The sequence below is a fragment of the Haplochromis burtoni genome, unplaced genomic scaffold (genome assembly GCF_018398535.1).
Source record: "Haplochromis burtoni strain Fernald_Lab_line unplaced genomic scaffold, NCSU_Asbu1 Contig_333, whole genome shotgun sequence".
Classification (NCBI taxonomy): domain Eukaryota; kingdom Metazoa; phylum Chordata; class Actinopteri; order Cichliformes; family Cichlidae; genus Haplochromis; species Haplochromis burtoni.
In genome coordinates, this window is record NW_024582694.1 from 577539 (window position 1) to 602437 (window position 24899).

At 40.4% G+C, this 24899-nt stretch overlaps 3 protein-coding genes across 4 annotated transcripts; 1 reads left to right on the forward strand and 2 right to left on the reverse strand.

The window, feature by feature from the left end:
* The first annotated feature begins 1280 nt into the window (after positions 1-1280).
* Positions 1281-8698, forward strand: lamp1b (lysosomal associated membrane protein 1b). The gene is made up of 7 exons (XM_005942218.3): positions 1281-1412; positions 1619-1716; positions 3289-3464; positions 3555-3683; positions 3805-3871; positions 5631-5798; positions 5883-8698. The coding sequence occupies exons 2-7, from the start codon at positions 1656-1658 to the stop codon at positions 6020-6022; spliced, it is 741 nt and encodes a 246-aa protein (XP_005942280.1). The 5' UTR covers positions 1281-1412; positions 1619-1655; the 3' UTR covers positions 6023-8698.
* Positions 8699-12034: 3336 nt separating this feature from the next.
* Positions 12035-15949, reverse strand: LOC102308231 (growth hormone-regulated TBC protein 1-A). 2 transcript variants are annotated; one of them, XR_317028.3, is made up of 9 exons: positions 15469-15949; positions 14805-14950; positions 14551-14709; positions 14336-14460; positions 13990-14086; positions 13214-13386; positions 12936-13121; positions 12510-12666; positions 12035-12156 (listed from the first exon to the last, which is right to left on the reverse strand). XR_317028.3 is itself a non-coding variant. In XM_005942219.3 (8 exons), exons 1-8 carry the CDS (start codon positions 15528-15530, stop codon positions 12565-12567), a joined length of 1050 nt encoding a protein of 349 aa, XP_005942281.1. In that variant the 5' UTR covers positions 15531-15948; the 3' UTR covers positions 12035-12564. The 2 variants fall into 2 exon arrangements, 1 of the variants encoding a protein (XP_005942281.1); XM_005942219.3 differs by having other exon boundaries at positions 12035-12666; positions 15469-15948.
* Positions 15950-17716: 1767 nt separating this feature from the next.
* On the reverse strand, positions 17717-23561 carry dcun1d2a (DCN1, defective in cullin neddylation 1, domain containing 2a). Its single transcript, XM_005942220.3, has 7 exons — positions 23434-23561; positions 21644-21860; positions 21338-21506; positions 20886-21016; positions 20714-20796; positions 19151-19247; positions 17717-19061 (listed from the first exon to the last, which is right to left on the reverse strand). Exons 1-7 carry the CDS (start codon positions 23434-23436, stop codon positions 18982-18984), a joined length of 780 nt encoding a protein of 259 aa, XP_005942282.1. The 5' UTR covers positions 23437-23561; the 3' UTR covers positions 17717-18981.
* Between the last annotated feature and the right edge of the window lie 1338 nt (positions 23562-24899).

A 24899-nucleotide genomic window follows, 5' to 3' on the forward strand; every position in this document is an offset into this window, starting at 1 on the left:
GAAACGCTGAAAACTAACTTAAAAAACAAAGACAAAGAAAAAGTGGTCGGAGCAGTCGTGACGGCAGCCGACCTCACCGGCGCCATCTTTCACAGATTGTCATTCAGGATTTTCTGGTAGAGGGCAGAATTCATGGTTCCATCAATTTCAGCAAGTCATCCTGAACGAGCAAAGCAGCCCCTGACTATCATACTGCCACCACCGTGTTTGACTGTTGGGGGGGATCTTGTCAGTTTCCAAAATGTTTTCCCAAAAGTCTTTGATCATCAAGATGATTTTTGGCAACCGTGAGAGGAGCCTTTATGCTCTTTTTGGTCAGCGGTGGTTTTAACCATGGATCACTCCCAATGCCATTTTACCCAGGCTTTTTCTTATTGTTGAATCATGAACTCTGACAGTAATTGAGACATGTGAGGCCTGCGGTTCTTAAATTGTTATTCTGAGCTTTTTGTGACCTCCTAGACAAGTCACCAATGTGGTCTTGTAGTAATTTTGGTAGACCAGTCACTCCTGGGAGGGTTCAACACTGTTCCAAGTTTTCTCCATTTGTTGATAACAGGTCTCACACCATGATTCACTGCAGTCCAAAAACCTAAATAGCTTTGTGACCCTTTCCAGACAGATAGGTGTCAGGGACTTGTTTCTGAGCTGTTTCTTTATGTTCTTGTGTGCATTGCTTTTTGACATCTTTTAACTTACTTCACTTTGTCAAACAGGTTCTGTTTAAGGGATGATTGATTCAGCAGGTCTGGCAGCAATGAGGCTTGCGTGAGATCAGTGAAATGGAAGACTGCTTTCCAAAAAAAAGTCATCAATCACACTTAAATCATGTTTTAACAAAGGTTGGATGAATTGCTTTCTCATATATGCTGGGCAGGTTTGAATAGCTTCTTTCCCTTAATAAATGAAATTATCATTTAAAACTGCTTTTGTATTTATCTTTCTTTGTCTAATATCAAAATTAGTTTGATGATCTGAAACATGTGTGACAAATAACTACGTAAATAACGAATTAACTTTAAAAAAAACAACAACAACCTAGGATTCAGGAAAGGGGCAAATAGTTTTTCACAGCACTGTGTATAAATAAACTAACTTGTTTATTTTTTAAAATGCTTCAGGGTGATGATGTTCTCCTTCTGCACCAAAGTAGAATTTTAAACACGGAATGGTTGCTTTAAGGGTATATTTTATTATAGTTACGTTACCTTAAACCAAGAGCTATCTGTTACACAGATGTGAAAAACATGTATCGACCCCTAAGTCTTCTGTTCGAGAAATAAACAGGTTGTGTGGGGCTGCATTAGAAAACACGTGACTTTCTGGGTGTTTCTGAACACTCGTGTCACATGATCGTGCCAGTGATTTTGTTAAGTGTTGAAGGCGAGTGCAGTTAACCGCAGAGCTAGCAGGTAAAGAAGCAAGTTGGAATTACGTAGCCAGAAGCTGTTGAGGGTTTTGTTTTCAAGAGAAGCGCTTTGTCATTGCTCCGCGAGACTTTCGTCTGTTTTCTTGCCGTTGTTGTGACGCTAACATTAGCCGAGCTAGCCCAGCGACTGCTAACATTAGCTAACTCCCTGCGCCCTGTTTGTTGTTGTGCTTCTGTGATTTCGCGCAGACAAGTGCTGAGCCATCCCGAGGGAAACAACAGAAACATGGTGCAAATCTGTCGTGTCCAGTCATGGTTTGTGGGAGTAACGCCACTCCTCATTTTCGGTGAGTATTTTGTTTCGGTTTAGTTCACATTAGCAACACGATTACAAAATCCGAAGATCTGAAATTAGCAGCACTCCAACGTTTACACCAACGCTGCTAACGCTACATGCTAATGGTTTAAAACTTATTGGTTTAACTAAATAATTAAAGTGTTGCTGTGGTAAAATCAGCGTTTTAAACACTTAAACGAACTTGAGTGCCGCCTTATACTGCGAAAATATATGACAACAAATGTGCTGAAGCGTCGTTTGGGTGTTTTCTTCCTTATTACCTGTCCTTTGTCTAGTAGCAAGGAAATCTAGGGCACATACATACATACATACATACATACAGCATTTGTGCCTAAAAAAGAAGCTTACACCAAATTAGGTGTAAAGATTAATGATCATGGTTATGGGTGATTAGTTATTGTATGTAAGGGGGTGTTTAGATTTGCTATGAGGCTTCACGTTCTGGTTTTACAATGTTGTCAGTTTTTGAGGTTTTCTTTAGTGGCGATTTAAATGTACAATAAGTCTTTTTTTAAGTTTTATATATATGTATATGTGTGTGTGTGTGTGTGTGTGTGCTAGTAAGTACATACACATAAAACTTAAAATGGGTTAGGACACATAAAACGGTCCAGTGCTTAAGTTCTTTTTGAGCTGAATATGTGCTGAATTTGCTGTAGTCCCCCCCTTGAGGGAGCAGATGAAAGTACGTTCGTCAAGTACTCCATGCCGGCCAAACCAGGAGGTTGGAATTTCCAACTTCGTACTTGTATACAGCGCATTTCAACCCAAACCAGTTGTTTAAGGATGTGCTTGATAGTCATGGTTTACAGTAAATGCAAATAACCTTTCCAAGCTTGGCAGATGAATGAGGAAAAAGCACTGAAAAGGCAAATGATGCACACTGAAGTTAAAATAAAGCCATACACCATAAACAGAAGACACTCTTAAAGTCTCAAAACTTTAATTTATGATAGTTCTTTTTTAAAATCACACGTACTAGTTTAATATTATACTTTAAAAGCCGAATCAACCACTGCATTCATGTTGTTTCAGAGTTTTGCCTGTTGGTTGGATAGAACAAGAAAATTAATATTCAACATAATCCACACATTAATTTGAGAAGAAAATAACTGAGCTCAAGCCCTTTTTACTTCCCACTCAACTCCTTTTTAATTTTCTGTCTCAGATTTGAAGTTGCTAGAATAATCTTTTGATGTGGGAGGCTACTCTTTTCCTTTTATTATCAGCTCATTGATGGGTCAAATTTCTACCTTTTCATTTGTAAACCATCTGATTCGGTGAGTAATTGGGGAAAACAAAGTAGTCCTAAACATGTAGCCATGTGTTCACACATAAAGGCTTTGTGGACCACTTAGGCTATATGGAACACTTAAAAACAAAAAAGTTGTATTCGATGGCACCAAAATTGATTCAAGTAATGGCACAAGGTGAAAATTGACTGTGGGCCCTTTTTATTTACTGCATACTATTAATATCAATGTTTATCTCATATTTATTTTTAGTTTTGGACATTTTGAAGCTTTGTAGTCTTTGACTTGTAAACGATTGTGTTTTGCAGTGACTGTCCTGCACCAGGGCTTTGCTACTGTTGCCCCGCCCACTCCCGCACCACACAAAGAACCCGGAAGACCTGAAAGAGGACACTACAACGTCACGAATAACGGCACCATCTGTTTAATGGCATACATGGGCCTCCAGCTCAACATCTCATACAACTCCACCTCCCAGAAAAAGGTGCCGCAATAAAACCTGCACGTAACTGATAGGCGAATGCCGCAGGTTAAAAGTATTTGGACAAATAACATTTCATGATTTTCTTTACAGGTTGTCCAGGATGTGATGAACTTACAACCCAATTTGACAAAACACTCTGGATCATGTGATTCTGAGATCGCGTCCCTGCAGCTCACAGTGGATGCTGTTAAAACCAGCCTCACCTTTGTCTTCACTATGGTGAGTTTCTGTTTTCATCATGTACTTCCTAAAGAAGCCACTAGATGGCAGCTGGAGCTTGAAGTTAACCTGCTCTAATGCAGTGGCGCTCTCTTGGCTGTGCTTTTGTTTTTTCCACTAGAACTCCACATCCAACAAGTACCACTTAAGTGAAGTGAACGTGTCAGCGGCCTGGCCGGACATGAAAGGTGAGGCTCCTCGACTTCTTAGGTTGTATCCAGGTAGTCTGTATCTGATTAATGAACATGTGTGCAACCTATTTTGTGACCTACTCTTCAGTGTAGTCCATACACACACACACATGTATATGTATAAACTAGGTGTGAGTGGTCATGTGTTGCTCAGGTCCTTGTCTAATCAGTAATATTGTGATGGGATCTGAAACCGACTAAAACACATTGAAAATGCATTTGCATTGATGTCAGACCAGGCCGCATCATGGTGTAAAGGTGCTTCCAAAATGGACACAGCGTTCATTGCACTTGCTCATTGGTTCGAGGGAAGTGCAGTGGACATAGCAATATAGGCGGGGTTTAAATGGTTCAAATATCAGTGTGTATTCTGTACCTCTTTTCATCAATACATCAAGGATTTTCTTAGATCTGAGTTATTTGCAGCAAAGCACAACAAAGCATTGCTGTTTTCTTGTATTGCTCACCTACACCAAGCTGCTCAAGTTTTAAAATACACACTGAGTGTGTGTGCTTGGATGGGAATCCATTTCTATGAAAGAGGTTTCTTTCTGTAGCATCACCTTGGATACATGTGAACTAATTCAGTGAATTCAGACACAGATAACAACTTTTTCCTTGTCTCCCACATACCGGCTGGACACCTTGTTTCTTTTGGTGACGTAGGCAGTTGTCACAGCGGTCAGAGTTCACGTTTGTTTGGTGTTTGTTCAGATTAAACAAATTAGCCGGATTTCTTTGCTCCTGAGCTGCACACCGCACATTTCCCAGTGCAACAACGGAGCACAATTGTGTTTCAATAGCCATTTATAAATATTGTTTTTCACAAGCGCACTGCGTGCTGACAGATGTTATGATATTGGTCATGCAGTTGACAGTAGAATTGTTTTTGATCATCAATCGGTACCACTTGAAGTCTGTCACACTTCAAGTGGATTCAATTGGATTCAGTTGTAGTTTAGTTCAGTTTTATTGTAATAGCACCAAATTACAACAGTGGTCACCTCAGTCACCTGCACTGTCAAGGTGCTTTATACTGCAAGATGAAGACCCTACAGTATTCAGGAAGAAACCCCAACAATCAGATGAATCCTTATGAGCAAGCACTTGGCGACAGTGGGAATTAAAAAATGCCTTGTTTCAGACAGATGATGAATTGAAGGGAAGCGCCAAGACATAGTATAAAATAACTAAGAATGATTTTGAAATGTGAGTCACAGAAAGCTACTTTAGCAGAGTCCACAAAAAAACAAATATGGAGCTGTAAACTGGCTCTCTTCAGTGAATTTAAAGCAGCTTTCATCGCTCAGATTAGCGAGAATGTTGTTCTGCTGTGGTGTCTCTTAATTCATTGTTTACTGAGGTCACACACATTACAACAGACTACAGGTTGTAGTTTTGTAGTAATTATGGTGAAGTTGGAAAAAAGCAGTATGCAAAATTAAGTCCTTATCTTTGTGTTAAAGTCACAGTGAAACTGAAACTGTAGTGTTTCCGTGCACTGACACATTTGCAGGTCATGCAGAAAATGCGGGCAGGTTTAAGCATTGTGGGCTTACCTCAAACCGTAAGACACACTTTATTGATTTAAATTTCATTTACCAGAAGATAACTGATCAACAAACACACCGAATCTGAACTTTATTAACATGTAGTTCATTTAAATTTCTCCCTCATAATCATTTTTTTCCCTTCTTATATGAATCTGTTTTCGCACTTGATACACTTCTCATGTCCATTCTGTTTTCTGCTTTAGAGCATATTTCAGGCCATAACAGCAGTCTGGACTACCTGCGGGGAACCGTGGGGTACTCGTACTACTGCCGTGACGAGCAAACTCTAAACGTGGTCCAGAATTTGTCCATCAACACCTTCCAGTTGCAGGTGCAGCCTTTCGCCGTGAAAGGAGATCAGTTTGGAGCAGGTAAACACTTCCGCCTAGTAGAGTGTGATCAAAACACATCATCTCCTCCTTGTCCTTTCTCACGTGTCCTTTTCTGTCTATCAGCTGAGGAATGCCAGCTGGATGAAGATGACATGTTGATCCCCATTGTAGTCGGAGCAGCTTTAGCGGGGCTTGTTGCCATCGTGCTCTTGGCCTACCTCATTGGGAGGAAGAGGAGCCACGCTGGCTACCAGAGCATCTGAGGTCACTCCTTACTCACATGTTGTCAGAGGCCTGAACGCGGCCCTATCCTACCTGAAAATTAACCACTGTCTTTCGAGACTTGAAGCTCGCCCCTCTTCCCCTCCATGTTTCTCTCCCTGCCTCTGTGTGTGTGTGTGTGTGCTGTTCTTTGCCCTCATAAGTAACACTAATTATTATCACCTTGTTGAGGTTCATATGTGCTTTCTGAACTGACCCGCTCTTTCTTAAAAAAGGGAATTATTTAGAAGATTGTAATGAAATGAGGCCAACTTCTCACTGGTACTATGTAAAGGAGGGGATGCATGTTTGCAGAGGATCAATTATAGTCCTCGAGTTGCTATTTATGATTTCTATGAAAGGAATTTTGAGGGATTTGGGGATTTAGAAACTGGGGTTTGTCTGTTATGGAATGACCATTTTTATTGGTCCAGCATAAAATGAGGTTTGCTGTTACAAAGGGAATATTTCTGCCAGTTATACTTAAACTACGTCCGACAGTTGAGAACTGAACTGATTATTTACCTGCAAGCTGTATGCACGTTTGAAAGAACATATTTAGAAACACAATAACCTAATCCTAAAAAGGATGTGTGAGGAGTCCTCTTGTAGCTCTACGATGCATTTTAGAATTAACTTTCTTTTTTAAGCAGGGTTAGCGTTTCAAAGCTTTTCACTCCCTCTTTCGGACACACAGCATATTTTCTGTTGTGAGTCAATTTTAGTTTCATTCAGCTTGTGGAAATGGACTCATTTGCTTGCTTTCAGAGTTATGAGACACATTTATATTTACTAAATTTAAAGCTACAGCCAGAAGACTTAACGTGACATTAAAATTGGAAACGGAAACCCTTAAAACTCTGTGAGTAAACCATTAACCTTGTACACACTCTGAACTTTATTGAGTGTGAAATTAGTGAATATGCCTGGCCAGACTCGTACTCCCACTGTAAAATACCTGTGTATTATTTTTACATTGGATGAGTTGGTCACTTCATGTGTTGCGGCCGTCAAGGCACAGGTAGCCTTTGCAGTATTTTCCTGAATGGCAACTGTCACCACTCACAATACCGCGACATAAGCGCTGATATTGAAAGAGAAAACGTCAAAACCGAAAGCAAGGATTTTCCTGAAAGTTTTTCGCACGAGGTCACCACTTTTAAATCTCGTCGCAATGTGCAACGACAACAAAATGGCAGCAGGGGCCAATGGTTGTGATATCGTTTCCGGCACGCACCAAAAGGGGGGAGCATTAAAACACTGACCTTTGTTACCTTCAGTACCTTCTCCTCTTGCTTCCGTTCTTAACCAACATGCAGTCTTTGGCTATAGCTTTGCACTGACCAGCCACAGCATCAAAACCACTGGCAGCTGAAGTGAACCGTGATGTTTATTTAATTTCAGTGCAGTATTCTGCTGGGAAGGGTTGGGCACTACAAGTCACGTGGAAGTCTGTAGCTCGAGTTAAAAGCAACTGGATTTCTTTTGCAGGGACTTTGAAGCTTCTTCATTTCTAAAAGCTGGTGGAGAGTCATAGTTGACTTCTGATCAAGTACTAAAAAAGATCTAAAAAAGGAACCCTTAGAGCTAAAAAAGAAAATCCAGCTGCCTTCAACTGAAGTCAAGACAGTTTGTGTCGATGTTACTTTAATCTGCAGCATAAACCTTACTGGAAATTCAGCACAAACCAGGATAGCATCTGCATCTCCCTGCAGAACAATTCACCAGACTACACTCTAGAAACATTTCAGGAATGGCTTGAGGAACATGACAAAGTGCCAAAGGTGTTGACCTGGCCCTCAAGCTCCCCAAAGCCCAAACGGATGTGCCAGAAATGCACATCTGTTACCATGTCAGTGTCCCAGCAGTCAATAGTAAATGATCTGATACTTATATAGTTCTTTGCTACTGAATTTGAGCTCTCAAAGTGCTTCCTACTACAAACCTCATTCAGCCATTCACACACATTCATAGGAGTGCTTTTTTCTATGACAAAGCACTTTTTAATCTAACCTAACACACACTCCCAGTCTGAGAAACTTAGGGTTCAGCATCTGGCCTGAGGATTGCCCAGAGATTGAATCAGTGATCTCCCGCTTAACAGATGACCTACTCAGCGTCAGTGCCACTGACTCGATTTTGGTGGCGCAAGGGGGGACGTGCCATGTTAGATATCTGGTTTTAAAGTTGTGGCTGACTAGTGTATATTTACTGTGTAGATAAAGAAACAGTTGACACAAAAGCAACAAAAAAAGTTTGTTTCCCACAAGGCTGATAGTCACTCCTATGAATTCTGTCGTTACAACACAACCAAAACAGGATCTAACAGCATTGTTGGTTTAAATGAAGCCCAAAGCCTAAACATCTCTGTAGGAACTTAACAAAATTCCTACAGAGATGGTTTTGTTTTGCTTGGGATGTTGGTTCCTGAAAGAAAAGTAGTTTAACTGCAGTCCTGAGAAACAGCCCCGTGTCATTATTAAAAAGGCCAAAGTGCTCTGGTCAGTGTTCATCAGTGCCTTCCCAGCTGTAACATGGATGAGACTCAAGTAATGCTAATATCACACAGGAACTCGCTCACTCACCCACACTGTGCTGCCATAACTGAGACATGTTTGTGTCTCCCGTAGCCTTCGTGTACTGTTACTACCATAAATATGCATTGTTCGATGTAGTAGGAAAAAGCACAGATAATTTGTTTTTGTGGGGTTTTTCCCCCCTCCCTCATGTTAATACTCATGTAGTTATTTAATAAAGTTTTATTAGATTTGTCTGAACATTTTTTTTTTTTTTTTTTTTTTTTTTTTTTAAGGAGAGGTCAATAAAAGTGATGAATGAGGCCATCTGACTCTTTGTTTTGCCTTCATGCTGTTTGTTAGCAGACAAACCTGTTCCCTGTTGGGTTTTTATTTGTTTGGGCTCCTTAGAAGCGGATGTTCATTATTTGACAAGGAAGGTATTGAATACCATCAAAGACTAAATTCCAATATCATTTTTTTTAGAGAATACAAACATATTCACTGTGTTTTAACCACAGTTTTGACATTTGAATAAAGTTAAAAGAACAAAGCAAATAGCCAAGTTCATACCTGCGAGTAAAGAGTGGGAGGTTAAGGGAAGTTAAATGAACATGGTGTTTGACTGTCAAAGCAGTCCCCGAGCAACAGGGAGCCTGTTACAACGCACGTGTTGACTAAATAATGTAAATGTCACTTGGAAACAGCAAATTTGCATCAGTCCATGCAGAGACTGGATCTGCAGGGTGCGGTCATGGAGGATACAACACATCCTATAAGGCACAAAATGACTGAAAAAGGGATACAAAACCAGGTTATGTGATGCAATGGGAACATGAGGAAATGTAAAACAGTTACAAAGAGGTACTTTTACAACCCTGTGTCCAGTAAAGGTGGGTGTGCCATAATGGTGTAAAATCCACCAGTGTCACGTTTGATGTCTTTCTAATATTTTTGATAAATTATGGTGTTAAGATCATTTGCACATCATTTGCGTTTGGTTTTTATTTACATAGCGCCCCAACTTGTTTGGAAACTTCTTTTTTTTATAGCAGAGCCACCTTCTCACAGTCTTATTCATAGCTGTTGGGGATTTGGGTTTACTAACATCAGCTATTCTATAGTTTGCATTTTAATTTCAAAAGTTGTTTATCTGTATTATCTACATTCATTTTGCATTTGAATATTTACTTATTGTACTTTATGATAGTTTACAGACTATTATGGCTAGGGCTGTTCATATAACGATATATATCGGATGACGATATAAAAACGTCTATCATTTCATTTTACGCTATCGTTTGTTTCGTGGTGTCGCAAAATAAACTGTTTACGGCAATATTTTTTCATCGTTTTGATCAGAATCAGAATGGGGTTTATTGCCAAATGTTGAGCAGGTTTACAACATTAGGAAATTGCTGCGGTGCTTCAGTGCAAACATGGTGTCATGAATAACACTTAAATAGACATGGAAAAAATAAAAGTAGGGATAAGAATTAAAAGTGCTACGTGGAAAGATATGTGCATGAGATATACATGAGATATATACATGAGAGTAAGAATTAAGAGTGCTACGTTGAAAGATATATACATGAGTGCAGGTGGTGATCAGTGCCAAACATGGAATGATGCAGTGAACACAGCGTAGGGTCATGTGTTAGTGGCGGGGACAGTCATATGGTTATTGTTCATGTGTCCAACAGCAGAGGGGAAGAAACTGTTCTTATGGCGAGAGGTTCTGGTGCGTATGGACCGGAGCCTCCTGCCTGAGGGGAGCAGGTCAAACAGACTGTGTCCAGGGTGAGAAGGGTCAGCTGAGATCCGAGCTGCACGCCGCAATGTCCTGGAGGTGTACAGGTCCTGCAAAGATGGGAGTCTGCAGCCAATCACCTTCTCAGCAGAGCGCACAACACGCTGCAGTCTCTGTTTGTCCCTGATAGTGGCTCCAGCGTACCACACGGTGATGGAGGAGGTGAGGATGGTCACTGTAGTGTCTATATTAATTTCTTAAAGTTCTCTCTTTCTCTTATATTTAATATAACCACACTACAGATGGACAAGCGCCTGTTTTGGGTTGTGGTTAGCAACAACGACGGTAACAGCATCGCGTGTCCGCTTGTTTATGTTCCACATAAACCTTTCACAATAAAGCTCAAGATCCTGTTGAGACTTTTCAAAATAAACTGAATCACGTGAAAGAGCAGATTATTTACGGATGAGAATTAAAAAAGAGCCGCCAGGTGCTAAAAAATAAACCTTAGACTCAAACGTTAGAACAGGCTTTTCCCCGCAGCACGCCGTGTAATAAATACTCACAAAGAAAACGGCGGCTGTTACAACTTATGTCTAAAAATGTATAGTTTCATGCATCGGTTAAAACACTCGACTCCAGCTACATGACGCGCAGCTGGAAACACTTCCCGAAAGACGAGATTCACAGAATTTACAGAAAATGTTACATTTCTGTGATTTATATCGTTAGTGACGATAGAATTCTTATATCGGGATATGAGATTTTGGTCATATCGCACAGCCCTAATTATGGCCTAGAAAAAGGGTCAGTGTATGCCTCTGCAGATTTCAGATATTCTATCGTATTTAGTAAAAGATTGCAGATCACAGTTTCCAGTTATAGTAACTGATTATCTATTTATAACAGAAACAAAGCACTAAGAGCTAAAATGAACAACATTATCTGTATCACTGAGGTAATTTGTCCAACACAGCATTTGTAGACTTGCACTCACTGACCACTTAATTAGATAAACTCATTCAACTGCTCGTTAATGGAAATATCTAATCAGCGAATTGTGTGGCAGCAACTGTCATTCAGGCATGCAGACATGGTCGAGATGACCTGCCAAAGTTCAAACTGAGCATCAGAATGGGGAAGGACGGTGATAAGAACAACTCTGAATGTGTTATAGTGCCTTGGTAGAATGCCCAGGCTGCTTCAAGCTGGCAGGAAGGCAGCAGTAATGCAAATAACAGAAGAGAAGTATCCCTTAACACGCACCAAGATCGCACCAAGTGCCACTCCTGCCAGCTAAAAAAAAGGCAACAGGTTATAATTACATGTGGTCACTGGAGCTGAACATTAGAAGACTGGAAAAATGTTTCCTGTTTCTGCTGTGACATTCAGATGGTAGGATCAGAGTTCACACTAAACAACAAGAAAACATTTATCCATCCTTACTTCTCTCAGTGGTTCAATGGCTGTGGTGGAACACGAGATTCACAAATCCGACAGTCACTGCTGAAAAATCTGCAGCAACTGTTTTGTGCTATCATTCAATATGGACCAAAATCTTTCCATGGCTTTTATGAATCTGTACCATGAAATCCCACTCATTGCAACGTGTACTTACTAAAGTGGCTGGTGAGCATATAACTTTAATAGCTTTGTAGACTATGCCTGAATTCATGACTGACACACACAAATAATACTGATGCTACCATTTAGCAGAAGCATTCAGCAAAGTCAGGAAGCAGATGGGGTAAGTTCATGGGTTTTATTTTACAACAAAAAGTGAAAAATGAGACTGAGCTCCATAAATTTAAACAGAAACCACCACATTAAAAGCGTGACCCTTCAGCTTTACGTTCTCTTGTAAACAGTCCTAAAGGCAAGAGACAGAACAAAGTATTCACAGTAAAAATAAGTGATCCGTCCATAATCACCAAAGCAAAAGTGTTTTTAGAAAATACACATGTAAATGCTGTTTGGTGCGGTGTTATGATCTTAATGTACTTCTGTATATATAGCAGCAAATATAGTAGGTGAAAGATTGGAGTCAAAATCAAAAGACAAGCCTCAGAAGCATAAGCCTTCATATTAAGATACCCAGTCTGCCAGATTAGAGTGTAACAAAGTATAAATCACAGAAGTAACCAGAAGAGTCACCAACATGTATGTTTCATACAGTTCCTGTAGTCATGTTTCATACGTTCCTGACTGTACAGTGTTACTTACGCTGCCTGAGCCTTTGTTTTATTAAATCCAGTATAAGGGGAAAGTGTCCTGAACCTCATGGGTGTCCTGATTCCTCCCTGAGAATTTGTTGTCTGCATTTCTCTCTCAGTTTATCAACAGTCGACATCGACAGGCTCTTAGGTTCCGTAAAGATCTTCTGCAAAGGAACAATTAAGGAGTGCTTAGGCTTTTTTCTACTCAAAATAAAAATAAAAACTACAATTAAAACTGTGTAAATACTTTTAACAGATTATCTTCTGCACAGTCTCATGGACTGGTGAAGTTAGAATAGCTGAAATGTAGCACTTCCCCATGAATTGTTTTTCTTTTTCGGGAAGTATTCTTTAAAAAAGATGTTTTATGACCATAAGTAGTGACATTTTTCTCTGGCCCCTTCCTCACCGTCATTGTATTTGGCCATCTCACCTGCATAAAGGTGTGGCAGTCTAGAGTGAAAGCCCCAGAAGTGATCTGTTTGAAGCATTCGCACACGTCAGGCAAAGAGCGCGCTCTCAGGATCTCTGCCTGGTGGTGAAGGATGAGAGTAAGAGCCACGCGGAAAAGTACTTTGGATCCCTCGTAGAAAAGACAATCCCAGACCCGCAGAACAGTCTGCAAGAATAAGACAGAAGGTGGATGTCAGTTAAATGATCGCCACATGCTTCTAGTTTGACCCCTCCACTAAAGCGCAGCTTTTGCCTCACCTCGATAGGGAGTACATCGATGTAGAGGCAGATAAACCAGCGAGACACCACCAGCGTCCATATGCCGGGGTACTGGGCCATGAGCTGTCCTACTGCAGGAGCTTTGACCTGAACCAGCTCACCAAGGACCTCCTGGTCAGTCTTCAGACCCAACATGGCCGGGGTGTAGTAGTCTGCAACACATTCAGATGAATTCCTCCTTTTCTTTTGCACAATTGAAAGACATTGTAGTGCATTTATTTATTATAGATAATATTTATTATTATGTAAACTTTGAATTACATTTATTTATTTAACAGCCCTCCTTAAGGAAAAGATCAGGCTAACTGATTATTATTTTATCCCCAGTACCTCAGAAAAACAGACTCACATGCTCACAGTTAATTTGCTGCTTAATAAACTGAACAGAAATAAATAATGATGGTCTGGAGCATTGTTTTATAAAAGATCTCAAATTTTTATAGACCGAGTGTCAGTTTAGGAAGGCGCTATGAGGACTTAAAAAAAAGAAAAAGAAGTAAAACGGAAGAGAAGCGCATCTTTGGTCTCGTTCTCTGCCGCCTTGACATTTTGCTGTACGTTTCCTTTGTTGTGGTTGCAAAATGTTAGCTGAGGCTGCCGCTGGCCCTCGACACGAACACTGAAAACCCTGCATCTCTAAAGTGGAACTGATTTAACCTATGGAGCAACAGTGCGGGGTAGGGGATGTTTGCTGTGGGGTAAACAAAAACAAAAAAAGAGCTCTGAAAGGAAGCCGACGTTAACTGTCACCTTACCTGGGAGTATCCTGCCCACCAGTGCATCCATAAGCCAGAAGGATTTCTCTTCGTCTTTCGTGATGATCATGAGGTAGCCTGCAATGAAGTTCATGCCCTAAAAACGACAGAGCATGCTGTGGATCGCTTAGAATAAGAACTCCTGCTGTGTGTGCATACAGTATGCCAGGTTTTACATTGAATAAGTGCACTGACCGATATAAGAGCTAACAGATGAAGGTTAAGACGAAAATCCTACACATATATTGGTTAAATAAGGAAGTAGCCAGCCCTGATCTTTAGGTAAACAGACATGATCTTAAATAGAGGGAGAGTCAGAGCTTGTCGCTGACTGCATTTTCTTCACCTGACAGTAGCCCACTGTAGGATTATGGTGTCCGTAGGCCAGCAGCACATTGAACAGAGCCTTCTGCATGCCTGGCTCTGCTTTGCTCTTGAACAGGATGTTGTCAGGAAATGTCCTGTGCATATCTTTTAAAAAGCAGAGAGAGTGAGTGAATTATTGGGACATAATTTAAGCATTGAAAGAGCATGCTGTATGCTGCGACAGTTTTGGTGCACCTGTGTGAATGGTTTCTTTCAGCTTGGTGTCATGCTCCATGTCCAGCAGAGACTGGTAATAACCCGGCTTACTCTCCAGCTGTTCCTGGGCACCACTAGCCGCCATCCAGATCCTGGCACGGTGCTCATTAGGCACACCTTTACGAACAAACCTCTTCACTGCCAAAACATGTTTTATTATTACCCATCACACGACCAGAGAGCTGGAACGAACAAGCAAACAAAACCCATGGAGGTGTCTTGGTTTTTTGTACCTGTGAAGTTCTTCTCCACATGAGGCTTCTCCTGAAGGAGCTTTGACCATCTCATGGACCTCCTGTTGAGGACATCTACATACTGATTCATCATCTCCTTGTAGGAGTCGAAATCGCCACGTCTCTCAAAACCGTAGGCGTCAATCCTGCTGGGACAAATTCACACAGTTCTCCACCAGTGAAGGTCTACACATAACACTCATAGACGCTGTGAAATCAGGATTGCCGGTGGACCTGCTTGCTCCCCTCCCTTCTTTCATTCTCCTATTCAGTGATGGCAGACTCTAAAATTGCCTCCACTGGGTAGGGTTTCTGTAGCTGAGTGATCAAATGCTCCAGCTGGATGAATAGTTAAGTGTTAAATTACTTCTTAGGGGAGCAAGGAGAAAAATGTAAAAACTCTGACAAGCTCCTGTCCCTTAAAAGCCAACAGGTGACAAACTTTAATGGTAGATTTACACGTTATAAGATGAAATGTGAAGTGGAAATACAAAAAGCTGAAGAGGAAGAAAGATGTTGTAAAAAAAAGAAAAGGTTGCCAGTGAGGAAGCTGCAGGCAGATATGCTGACTAAATAACACAGGCCGACAACAAAACAGACAAAAAAAGAAACAAGAAAAGAGAAAATGAACTTTTTAAAACTCAATGAAACAAACAAAGCTTACCTGTCACTGTCATCATAATCGGCCAGAGCCTGCATAGCATTTCCTTTCATTTCCCCATCCATTGTGTCTCATGTGCTAAAGGTAAAGTAGTCCAAGAAAGCAGAAAAAAAGAAAAGAAAAAGAAAAAAACAACTGGGAGCAGGAAGCTTATTCCATTTTTATTCCCTGGAAAAGAACCAGCTGCTGTCAAGGTAAATAACAAAGCGGTCTGAGTTTCCTATGGCTCACCTTACAGCAGCCACTGCTGAGAGGAGGAGCTAGTATGAAGAAACCCACAGGTAACAGCCACAGGCGTGTACTTCTGTTTGCACACAAAACAGTTGGAGGAAGAGACACTGTAGTGTTTGCTCTTATGTCCTCTGCTGGCTGTAATTCCAACATTTTATTAATTTCCTGCAGCAGGTAAAATGTTATTTCTTTAAAATGATTTGGAGCCAGTCCCAAATTTCCAGTGTTTCAAAGCTGATCTGTTTGGCAGACATATTATTAACACAGAGACGTTAGGTGGACTTAGCCTATATTTTATATTTGGAATACATCGTGTTCTGAAATGTGTAGCCCGAAGTAATGAATTATTAGACAGCATTACTGTGGATCAGTCTCACCTTACTTCAACATTATTTTTGACAAACACACAGACAGCTGGCATCTAAAAAGCCTGATATTTCCACCTGGAGCTGGTGGAAACAAAAGACTGTATATATAAGATGGACAGATGCAATACACTCATTCCTTTACATTCTGTTAATTTTAACTTGGCATATTTTTCGTGTTGTATGGCCGTGTCATGTGTTATAAAGTTTAATAAAGTTTAAACAAAAGACTAAAAAAGATGGGGATGGATGTAGCCTCCAGGTCTGAAAAATGACCTGAAATGCTGAAGTGCCTTAAACCTGCATTCTTCTTTTATGACCTCAGTAAGCCCACTGGTAGGTTCATGTTCTCATATGTTCTCATATGTTCTCACACTTTTAAGTCTCAGTTTTAACACAAACAGACTCGTTTGTACACTCTAGTCCCAAATAGACTCAAAACTGGTAAATAAAACAGTGAACACTTTAGGGCGTGGCTGCATTAGTTACTACAGTATGAGCGTGCAGTGTCACTCACCGCCTGTGATTTTAAAACACCAAGAATGCTCATCCTCAAGGCCCCTGAACAGGACTTTATAAATCAGTGGGTGATTTAATGGGGGGTTACAGCCATCTTTTATACACAGGTTTTGGTCTACACTCCACACTCTGTTTTTAGCTTAATTGTCTCACCCTTTGGTGGGTAGTACAGTGCATAGAGTGACGGAGAAAGGCTCAAAGTGGACTCAAACCCAGGTCACTAGCCCTCAGCACAACCAGTTGAGCTATAGTGGCACTCCACACGGAGTACTCTTAACAATATATGTGCCATACAATTAGTTTAACTGCAAACAGATTTAAAAAAATAACAGTCATGTGTCCTGTTTTGTGGAATCATATTATGAAAGTAATCTGGATTTATCTCCTCTGTAACAACATTGTTGTACCTTCCTATTTCACTTATTTTTAGTCAGAAACTTAGGAGTACTGCAGTTATTAACAGAGCTTTTACTTTCTAATTATTTACAAAGATGATCCCTGGAAATAAATAGATGAATCCTTAAGCCACATTAGCCCTAAAAGAAACTTTGCTGGAGTTGAATTACTTCTGGTGAAAGAGTATTTTAATGATACTTGAATACATTTGATTGACCTATGAGGGTAGCTTAAATAATTCAACCTACAAACATAAATGTGACTTGCCTCTAGAAGTCAGCGTTGTGCATGAGTTGCGTATGATCCCAAAGCAGATGATGCCACACAAGAGAACGCCACTTCAACTGCTTGTTAACAGAAATATCTAATCAGCCAATCACGTGGCAGGAACTCCGTGCATTTAGTTATGTAGACAAGGTCAAGGTGACCTGATGAAGCTTAATCAAAGCATCAGAATGGGGATGAACGGTGATTTAAGTGACTTTGAATGTGGCAGACAGGCTAGTCTGAAAAACTGCTGACCTACACAACCATGTCTTGAGTTTATAGAGAATTACCAGAAAAACAGAAAATATTAAATGAGAAGCAGTTTTCTGGTATTTCCAAACATTCCCCCCTCAGTGTCGACTTGCCTTCGCTGTAACTGTGCTTTTTTGTACTCTTTAGCAGTTGTTTTTTGTATCTGTGATATTAAGCGTCATATTTCTCATCAGCAGCAAAAGAGCCAAATACACACATCATTATGGAAAAACTCATGCTTTATTCATCTTTCGTAAATGAACAATATTAGGCTACTTACACGATGTATCAACAATATTTTCTATTTTTCACTACCTTCAGGAACACTGAACAGATGGGGTTAAACAGAAATACAAATATCAAACAGACAGATTTTTAATCTTAAGGCTTACTTTGTCGTCCTGTTGTCGCCCTCTTTAGTGTCCTGATTTCTGTATTAAGGGCTTTGCACTGCCTAAACACACAGATATGTGCCATGCAATCCTAAAGGTCAGTCGTTTCCGAATTTCAGAATTTCTCTCAAGTGCTGCTAAACAGTTGTTTAAGCATAAAAAAACGCATCAAAGTGATGAATTGATAAAAAACAAAATTGCTTCTGAAAGAAAGTCGACTATGTGACATTTAGGATTCAAGACCCACTCCCCACTGAGATTATTCAGACAACACAACCCAATATCCATGATCTAAATTAAAGTACTGCCTTTACTTTAGTGAAAATGTATTGGTGTAACCAGCCAGGGGTGACGTAAAATGTGTTTCAACATGCTTTTGATGAGAAGCTCACAATTCCATGACTTAACAGAGCCACCTAACAATTTAACCAACAGCATATCATCCACAATATTGAGGCATCCCGTTAGAGAACTTAGCATTTACTGTACATAAAACAATCATCTTTTGTATTTATAAATTGAACATATTTATATTATTCTTCATATAGCTCTCTTTGTAAACTGTCCCAATAGATACAGTATGTACAGTAAAAACTGCAACAGTTCTGTTGGTGCTGGTGTAGTGAGCACTCTGTCCCAAGGTTAGAATAAGACAATAAGACATGGGAACTTTGCACAGTCACTCAGAGCTTTGAGACACGGTTGACTAGGAAGAATCTTAAAACACACAGCTTCTCCAGTCCATTCAGAGTACACGCAGCCAGTGAACCTCCTCTCAGTGCTGTGTCTATGCCCACCTATGGGGGCTGTAGTGCTCCTCCTGGAGCAGAGCACAGGGGCATCCAGGATACTGAGAATCTGGCAATGTCCATATGACGCCTCAGACTCAAGAGGGCAGAAAACGTGGCCAGTCGTTCTCGTAGTTTATACTCAGCTCCCTGAAAGGTGGTTTCCTGACAGTTTCAAGTGCTTCGGTTTTCACTCTGAAGTCTACAATTTTCTTTTTTTTTTTCTCTTTTGTACAAGTCTTAAAAAAAACTATCAAGTCACTGTAAAAGAAACAATGTTCTGGTTTTCCAGAGTCGGGATTAGATTTAGAGAGTTTTGCGTTTTGATCCTGTTACAATTGGTCGAGCGAATTCCACAAAATCATCTATAAGGACTGGCCAAGCTCCTGGGTGAGAAACACAGAAATATCGTTAGTGTCACAGTGATGGACGAGAGCTAAATATGAAGCATGTATTATCGATTGTGCCGGCTCACCTTCCTCATCATAGTTTGACATGTCGTCTGCTATCATGTTGCCAAAGTCCAACAACAAGTTCCATGTGTCCTTTGGGATAGATCGTTTATGGTGTTCCTGAAACGAACGAGTCCTGGTAAATTCACAGGTACAGAAACAGCTTCACATGTTTTCATTTCCTTCCATCTTTAATAATAGATTTTTTTGTCACTGTAAATAACTGATGGACTGAATACTAGAGTTCTGTTTCAACCAAAACACCAGGGACAGGTTGCATCAACTGTACTTTGCAAAGCCTGGTCCAAACACCTAAGTCAGTATTTCTGAAAAGCAGTCTTGAGACTGGACTTTACGCTCAATAAAAGAAAAAAAGAAAAAAATCTGTAACATTCTCCTGATGTCCGCCTAATTTGTCGGTTCTGCTTTGGAGTAGATTTGGAGGATCAAAGTAAACAAAAATGCCATTACTGACACAGAAATAAGAAAATTAAGAGCTGTGCAGGCAGCGCAAGAACACACAGACGGCCCCCAAGTCCAACTTTATAACAAGCAATAAGAGAGCTAGGAAAGAAATAACGAGCACAATAAATCATACACTAACTCAGACAGCCTCTGTTAATGAAACGATGCAAAGAAAAGTGGAAAGACCAAACAAAGATGCTTCTTTGAAAAGAAATCCCTTCAAACCAGCACAGCTAGGCAGATTTTTATTAGCAGTATATAACTGTTTACGTTGCCAGAGTGGGTGTAGTTTTGTCGGACAGCTGCAGGCTTGTGGTCCAAAAAACCAAACAAAAAACTGCAAGTCATGGTACAGCTCTTCAGTATGTTCAAAAAGATAACTCCTACAAGTTGAAACCACTCAATCACCCCCCTCGCACCAGCCTGCTTATGTTATCTGAATAACTCTGACATCTAAATGTCTGTTTGCCTCAAACATTACTGGTACTTTAATGGAATGTGCTGTGTTGACTAAGCTGTCGGCAGAAATGGTCTGAATTTGGACTTTTACACCTGCTTCGGACTAAGATTCTTGAAAAGTGCAGGGTTGGTGGAAACATCATGGTGGAAACAATCTGGTTTTGCCCACTAGTTTTTGTGATCACGTAGGTATCTAACGGAATAATGGCCCAGGCCTCTAGAATGGGTTCCTCCTTAATTAGAGGATTAAAATGGCTTAAAGTTTGGCTAACTGATTAAAAAAAACAAAAACACACATTTTATTCTGGAGCAAATAAAATGCCACTTAAAAAGGTTTAAAAAGAATTACAATCTTGGTGACTCTTTGGGGAAAAGTGAACACCTTTTTAGGTGTAATGAGGACATCACCTGACCTTTTTCTCTTAAAAATACCAGTAGTAGTATCTCAGCTCTTAGAACACAGCTCCTTCCTCACATTTAAAATCTGTATACATACATCAGTGTAAAAACAAACAAAAATAAAAAATTATTTGCACTTTTTTTTTTTAAATAATGCCCCAAATATCCAAACACTGCGCCTGCCAATAAAAATCAACATTACGGATTTCTTAATAAGCAAAAATTCAGGGTCCATCGTGCCCAGTTTTACTCCTTTGACTCACCAAAAGGAATCTATTCCAAAGATCGAGGAATTTAAATCGTCCCGAAAGGACCAGGTTCCAGTAGGCTACGGCCATCTCCAAATCTACACAAATGAGACAACTTTGTTCAGATGTTTGTGAATCTATAATATTAGTCAAAAATCTATTGTTAGGTCACAATCCGTGAACTTACCGAGACCCTTCTGGCCAGGATTTTTGGCAAAGTTAAAGGTGAATTGATAGAAGTCCTTGAACTTTCCACTATCTTTTAGCTCTTGTTCTAATCTTGGCAAAAGTGCCTTCAGTTTTTCTGGACTGTCACACCTAGAAAAAAAGAAAAGAAAATATAAGCAGCACATACACAAATCACAACACATGGACAAACAAAACTGTTCTAACATTCAGTGCCCTGAAAGCCTATTTCAAAATACTCGGACACCTGAGCCTCAAAAGTCAAAACACTGCAACTGTTTCATTGAGTCGTTCCACGAAGACACAGTATACCCAGGCTGTGGGTGGATGTATAAATAGACAGCCTTCCCTCCCTGGAGCAACACTAAGAGAACCGCCATGCGTAGATACTTCAGTAAGAGTGTTTTTGTCCCACTTTAGAGCGTGTCACGTGCCGTTCATGTCAACACTCACCCCAGCTCGGTCATTCCATCCATAAACTCCTTCTTGGTGAACTCACACTGAGTGGCGGCACGAAACTTCCACGCAATAACCAGCACAGAGATGCTGGCTGGATCCAGTGAGAGGTCGTCACAAAACTGCTGGATCCCATCAATACCAATCTTATTCTCATCCTGGGGATCTATCAAGACAAAAACACAGTTTCACTCGAAATACTCAAGCAAGCAGTGTCTGTAACTCTTCTGGAATAAGGATCTTTACACTGTTCTTGTAAACAAAATTACAGCCTTAAACACTGTATTTTAAGATCCTACTTGCCTTTGTAGCGATTGTAGAGCTGTTCCAGCTTCTTACGGTCTACTGAGGTTTTCATGGATTCCTTACAGTAAAGCTCTGGATTCTGAAAATAGTTGTCTGTAGCAACTTCTAGTTTCCAGTCATTCTGTGTGAGACAGTACACGGCCGTTTTCTCCCCAGCCTGTGTGAAGGACATGAACTGCCGTACCTTGTCCCTCTGCGAAGACTTCAGCTTATGCTGTACAAGTACAGGACACGGGCTGTCAGGCACCGGTGCAATCAAACCAGTCAGTACAGACAGCACCACACAAATGCAGAGCGACACACAGACAAAAACACACAGAGAAACATAAAACTCCACAGGCATTCAGGCAACAGGAAGAAAGACTGGGACACGCTCAGGAATACTCCGGCACATATTTCAAAGGTTAGTCAGTCACGCCGACAAACGCGCTGCAAATTTTGAGCCAAGACGCGCTGGTAGTAATGACGTCCTTTCCAAAAACAAGGTGGGTTTTTCTGAAAGGGGTTGTTATGGATTCTCAAAGCACATGCTGTACCTTGGAGGGCCCCTCAGATAACTACAGTCATACTTGTAACATGAGTAGGGACATAGGATGCCATCACAAGGACCCAGAGGTGCAACAAGTCTGGAGTGAAACACAAGCCGCCCCCACCAGAAATACTCAACAAATACCCCTTACATAAAAATATAGAGTGCACTTTCATTACATAAATACTTATAAGGTGATTTTAATTCATTATGGACAGAGGAACAAAAGAAATTACTCAGTGTGCACTTCTCTTGGCTAAAATCAGTAATGTTCATTTAGAATAATCCACCACTGAATTATAGACAGCCATATAACAAGTTTTTATCATATCTTAGACCAAACCTTTCCAGAGATACTTGTGCTAGTGTGCAACTACCATCTCCTCTCCAGCAGAAATTAACCAGCAATCAATCATTAAAGCCATAAATATAAAAGAAAAAATTGCCAAAAGTTATTTTAGCAGCTCCAAAGTCTAATTTCTACTATGAAAATAAAATGAATAAGTTTGGGATTGTGGACCGTTTGAGGACAAGTCTACCTAATATTTGTGATGCTGTATTCTGATCCAAAGGGTTAGAAAAGCTTTTAAACAGTTCTGTCTATTTTTGCAAAAAATAAATAAATAAAAAAACACCATGCTATGCCATGTCCTCCAACTAGCTGCAGCGTCTGAACACCTCACTGAAGATCAGCATGTCCTCAACCTGAGTTCACCGAGCTGCTAATAACTCCATTACTGATGTAGTCAATAACGATGTATGAAGTCATGTGTCTGTCCCGGTTTGCTGCTCTGGCAGCACGGATTATTGTTCTGTTACAGGAGGGTAACGTTGGGTTAGCATTGTCTTCACAAACACCAGCTAGTAACTTGCACTGGCTAACGTTAGCTGAGTTAGCCTCTCTCTCTGACATTAACGATGGGGTTAATATCACGGGAACAGACTGTCATTGTGGTTACGCGTTAGCCGGGACTTAACTCAAACGGCCCTGTGTGTGTGTGTCTTTGAGGTCCAGCGGCTGACCTGCTCACAGCCGAAGTTACCAGACTGCCAAAAAGGGACGTGTAGCTAATGCTAGCTGCTCTTAAAATATCCAACTGACCTTCCCTGTAATAGCAACGAACACGAGTAAATGGCCACTGTACGCTTGCCAAAACGCGACACATCATGTACTTTAATACCACGACAATAGTCTTGTAAGCAAACCTTACTGGCATTAAATCCAATGCCTGGGTTTGTGTTTATTTTGGTTACCTACCATTTTTACACCCGCTGTTTGACCAGTTTGGTAGTCCGACTGTCGTTCATTATACGCATGCGCGGAAGTCGCCGGATTGCATAAAAAAGATGAGGTCTGCGGTAAAGGCTCCGTTTGATATTTGCATTATTTGCGCTTATTTGATTAGAAAATATGGGCTTGTGCAAGTATTTGTCGCGCAAAGAGAGTTAAAACGACACTTTCAAATACGATGTTATACCAAGTGTAATACACAAACAGGAAAACTCCCTCAAAACTGCATTCAGCACTGTTAAAAATAAAACTCAACCCCACCCTTCACCCGCTACACACACAGACACACTTGTTGACTGCCAACATCCTCACACACCATCCGCAACACAATACACACTGTAAAACACAGCATCAGTAATCCTCCTTCACATCACACCTGCCTTGCTCTGTTAGTGGCAGACATATGAACAGCTGACCGAAGAAATTTATTTAAACTGCATTAAAACAACGACTGTTGTAGACATCCAAGATTGTTAGGTGACCCAAAGCCTCAAAAAAAAAAAAAAAAAAAAAAAAAAAAGTCAGAGCAGCCTTTCTGAAATGCCATTGCAGGGTAAGCACAGGTGTAATAACATTCATCATGGCACTGCTCCGTTTAGAAGGGTCAGGGTTTATTGTGCTTGCCAGCTCACTAGAACGACTGATAGACTGAATATAACAGGGTTATAATTGAGTTTAACACTTACATGCTTATTGTGGTATGAGATGTCAAAGTGGTTATTGTGAAAAAGACCTATTTTGATAGCAACCATTAATGAATATGGCTATATTAGCAAGAAAAAATCTAAAGTATTGTTTGTAGTGCTTTGGAAATGTATTGGGTTATGCTTACAGTGTTTACTGAATAAGATAACTAGCTTTGGAATAGTAAAGTTTAAATATTTTTAATACAAGTCGCATCCCAGACCTATTGAATCAAGAAATCACGTAAATAAAACCTGTGTGACAAAGTAAAGGGTAAAAGACCTCAAACATCAAAACATCATGCAACCATTTAAAGAAACTCCAGAACAGATAAGAAACAAATTCAGTGACATCCATCAGTCTGGAAGGGGTTACAAGGTAATTTCTAGAGCTTTAGGACTCCAATGAACCATGGTGAAAGCCATTATGCATAAAAGAAGAAAACCTGGAACAGTGGCAAGCCTTCCCAGAAGTAGCCGGCCTACCAAATTTACTCCAAGACTGCATTAATGACTCATCTAGGAGGTTACAAAATAACCCAGGACAACCTCTAAAGAACTGCTGGCCTCACTTGTCTCAGTTAAGGTTTATGATTCAACAGCAAGATTTGCATAACTTCAACATTCAACATCAATCACCTCAAGGTGCTTTACATTGTAAAGACCCTACAATAATAAAGAGAAACCTCAAAAATCAAAGCAAGTGCACACTTTGAGCAAGTGCTTGGTGAGAGTGGGAAGGAAAAACAC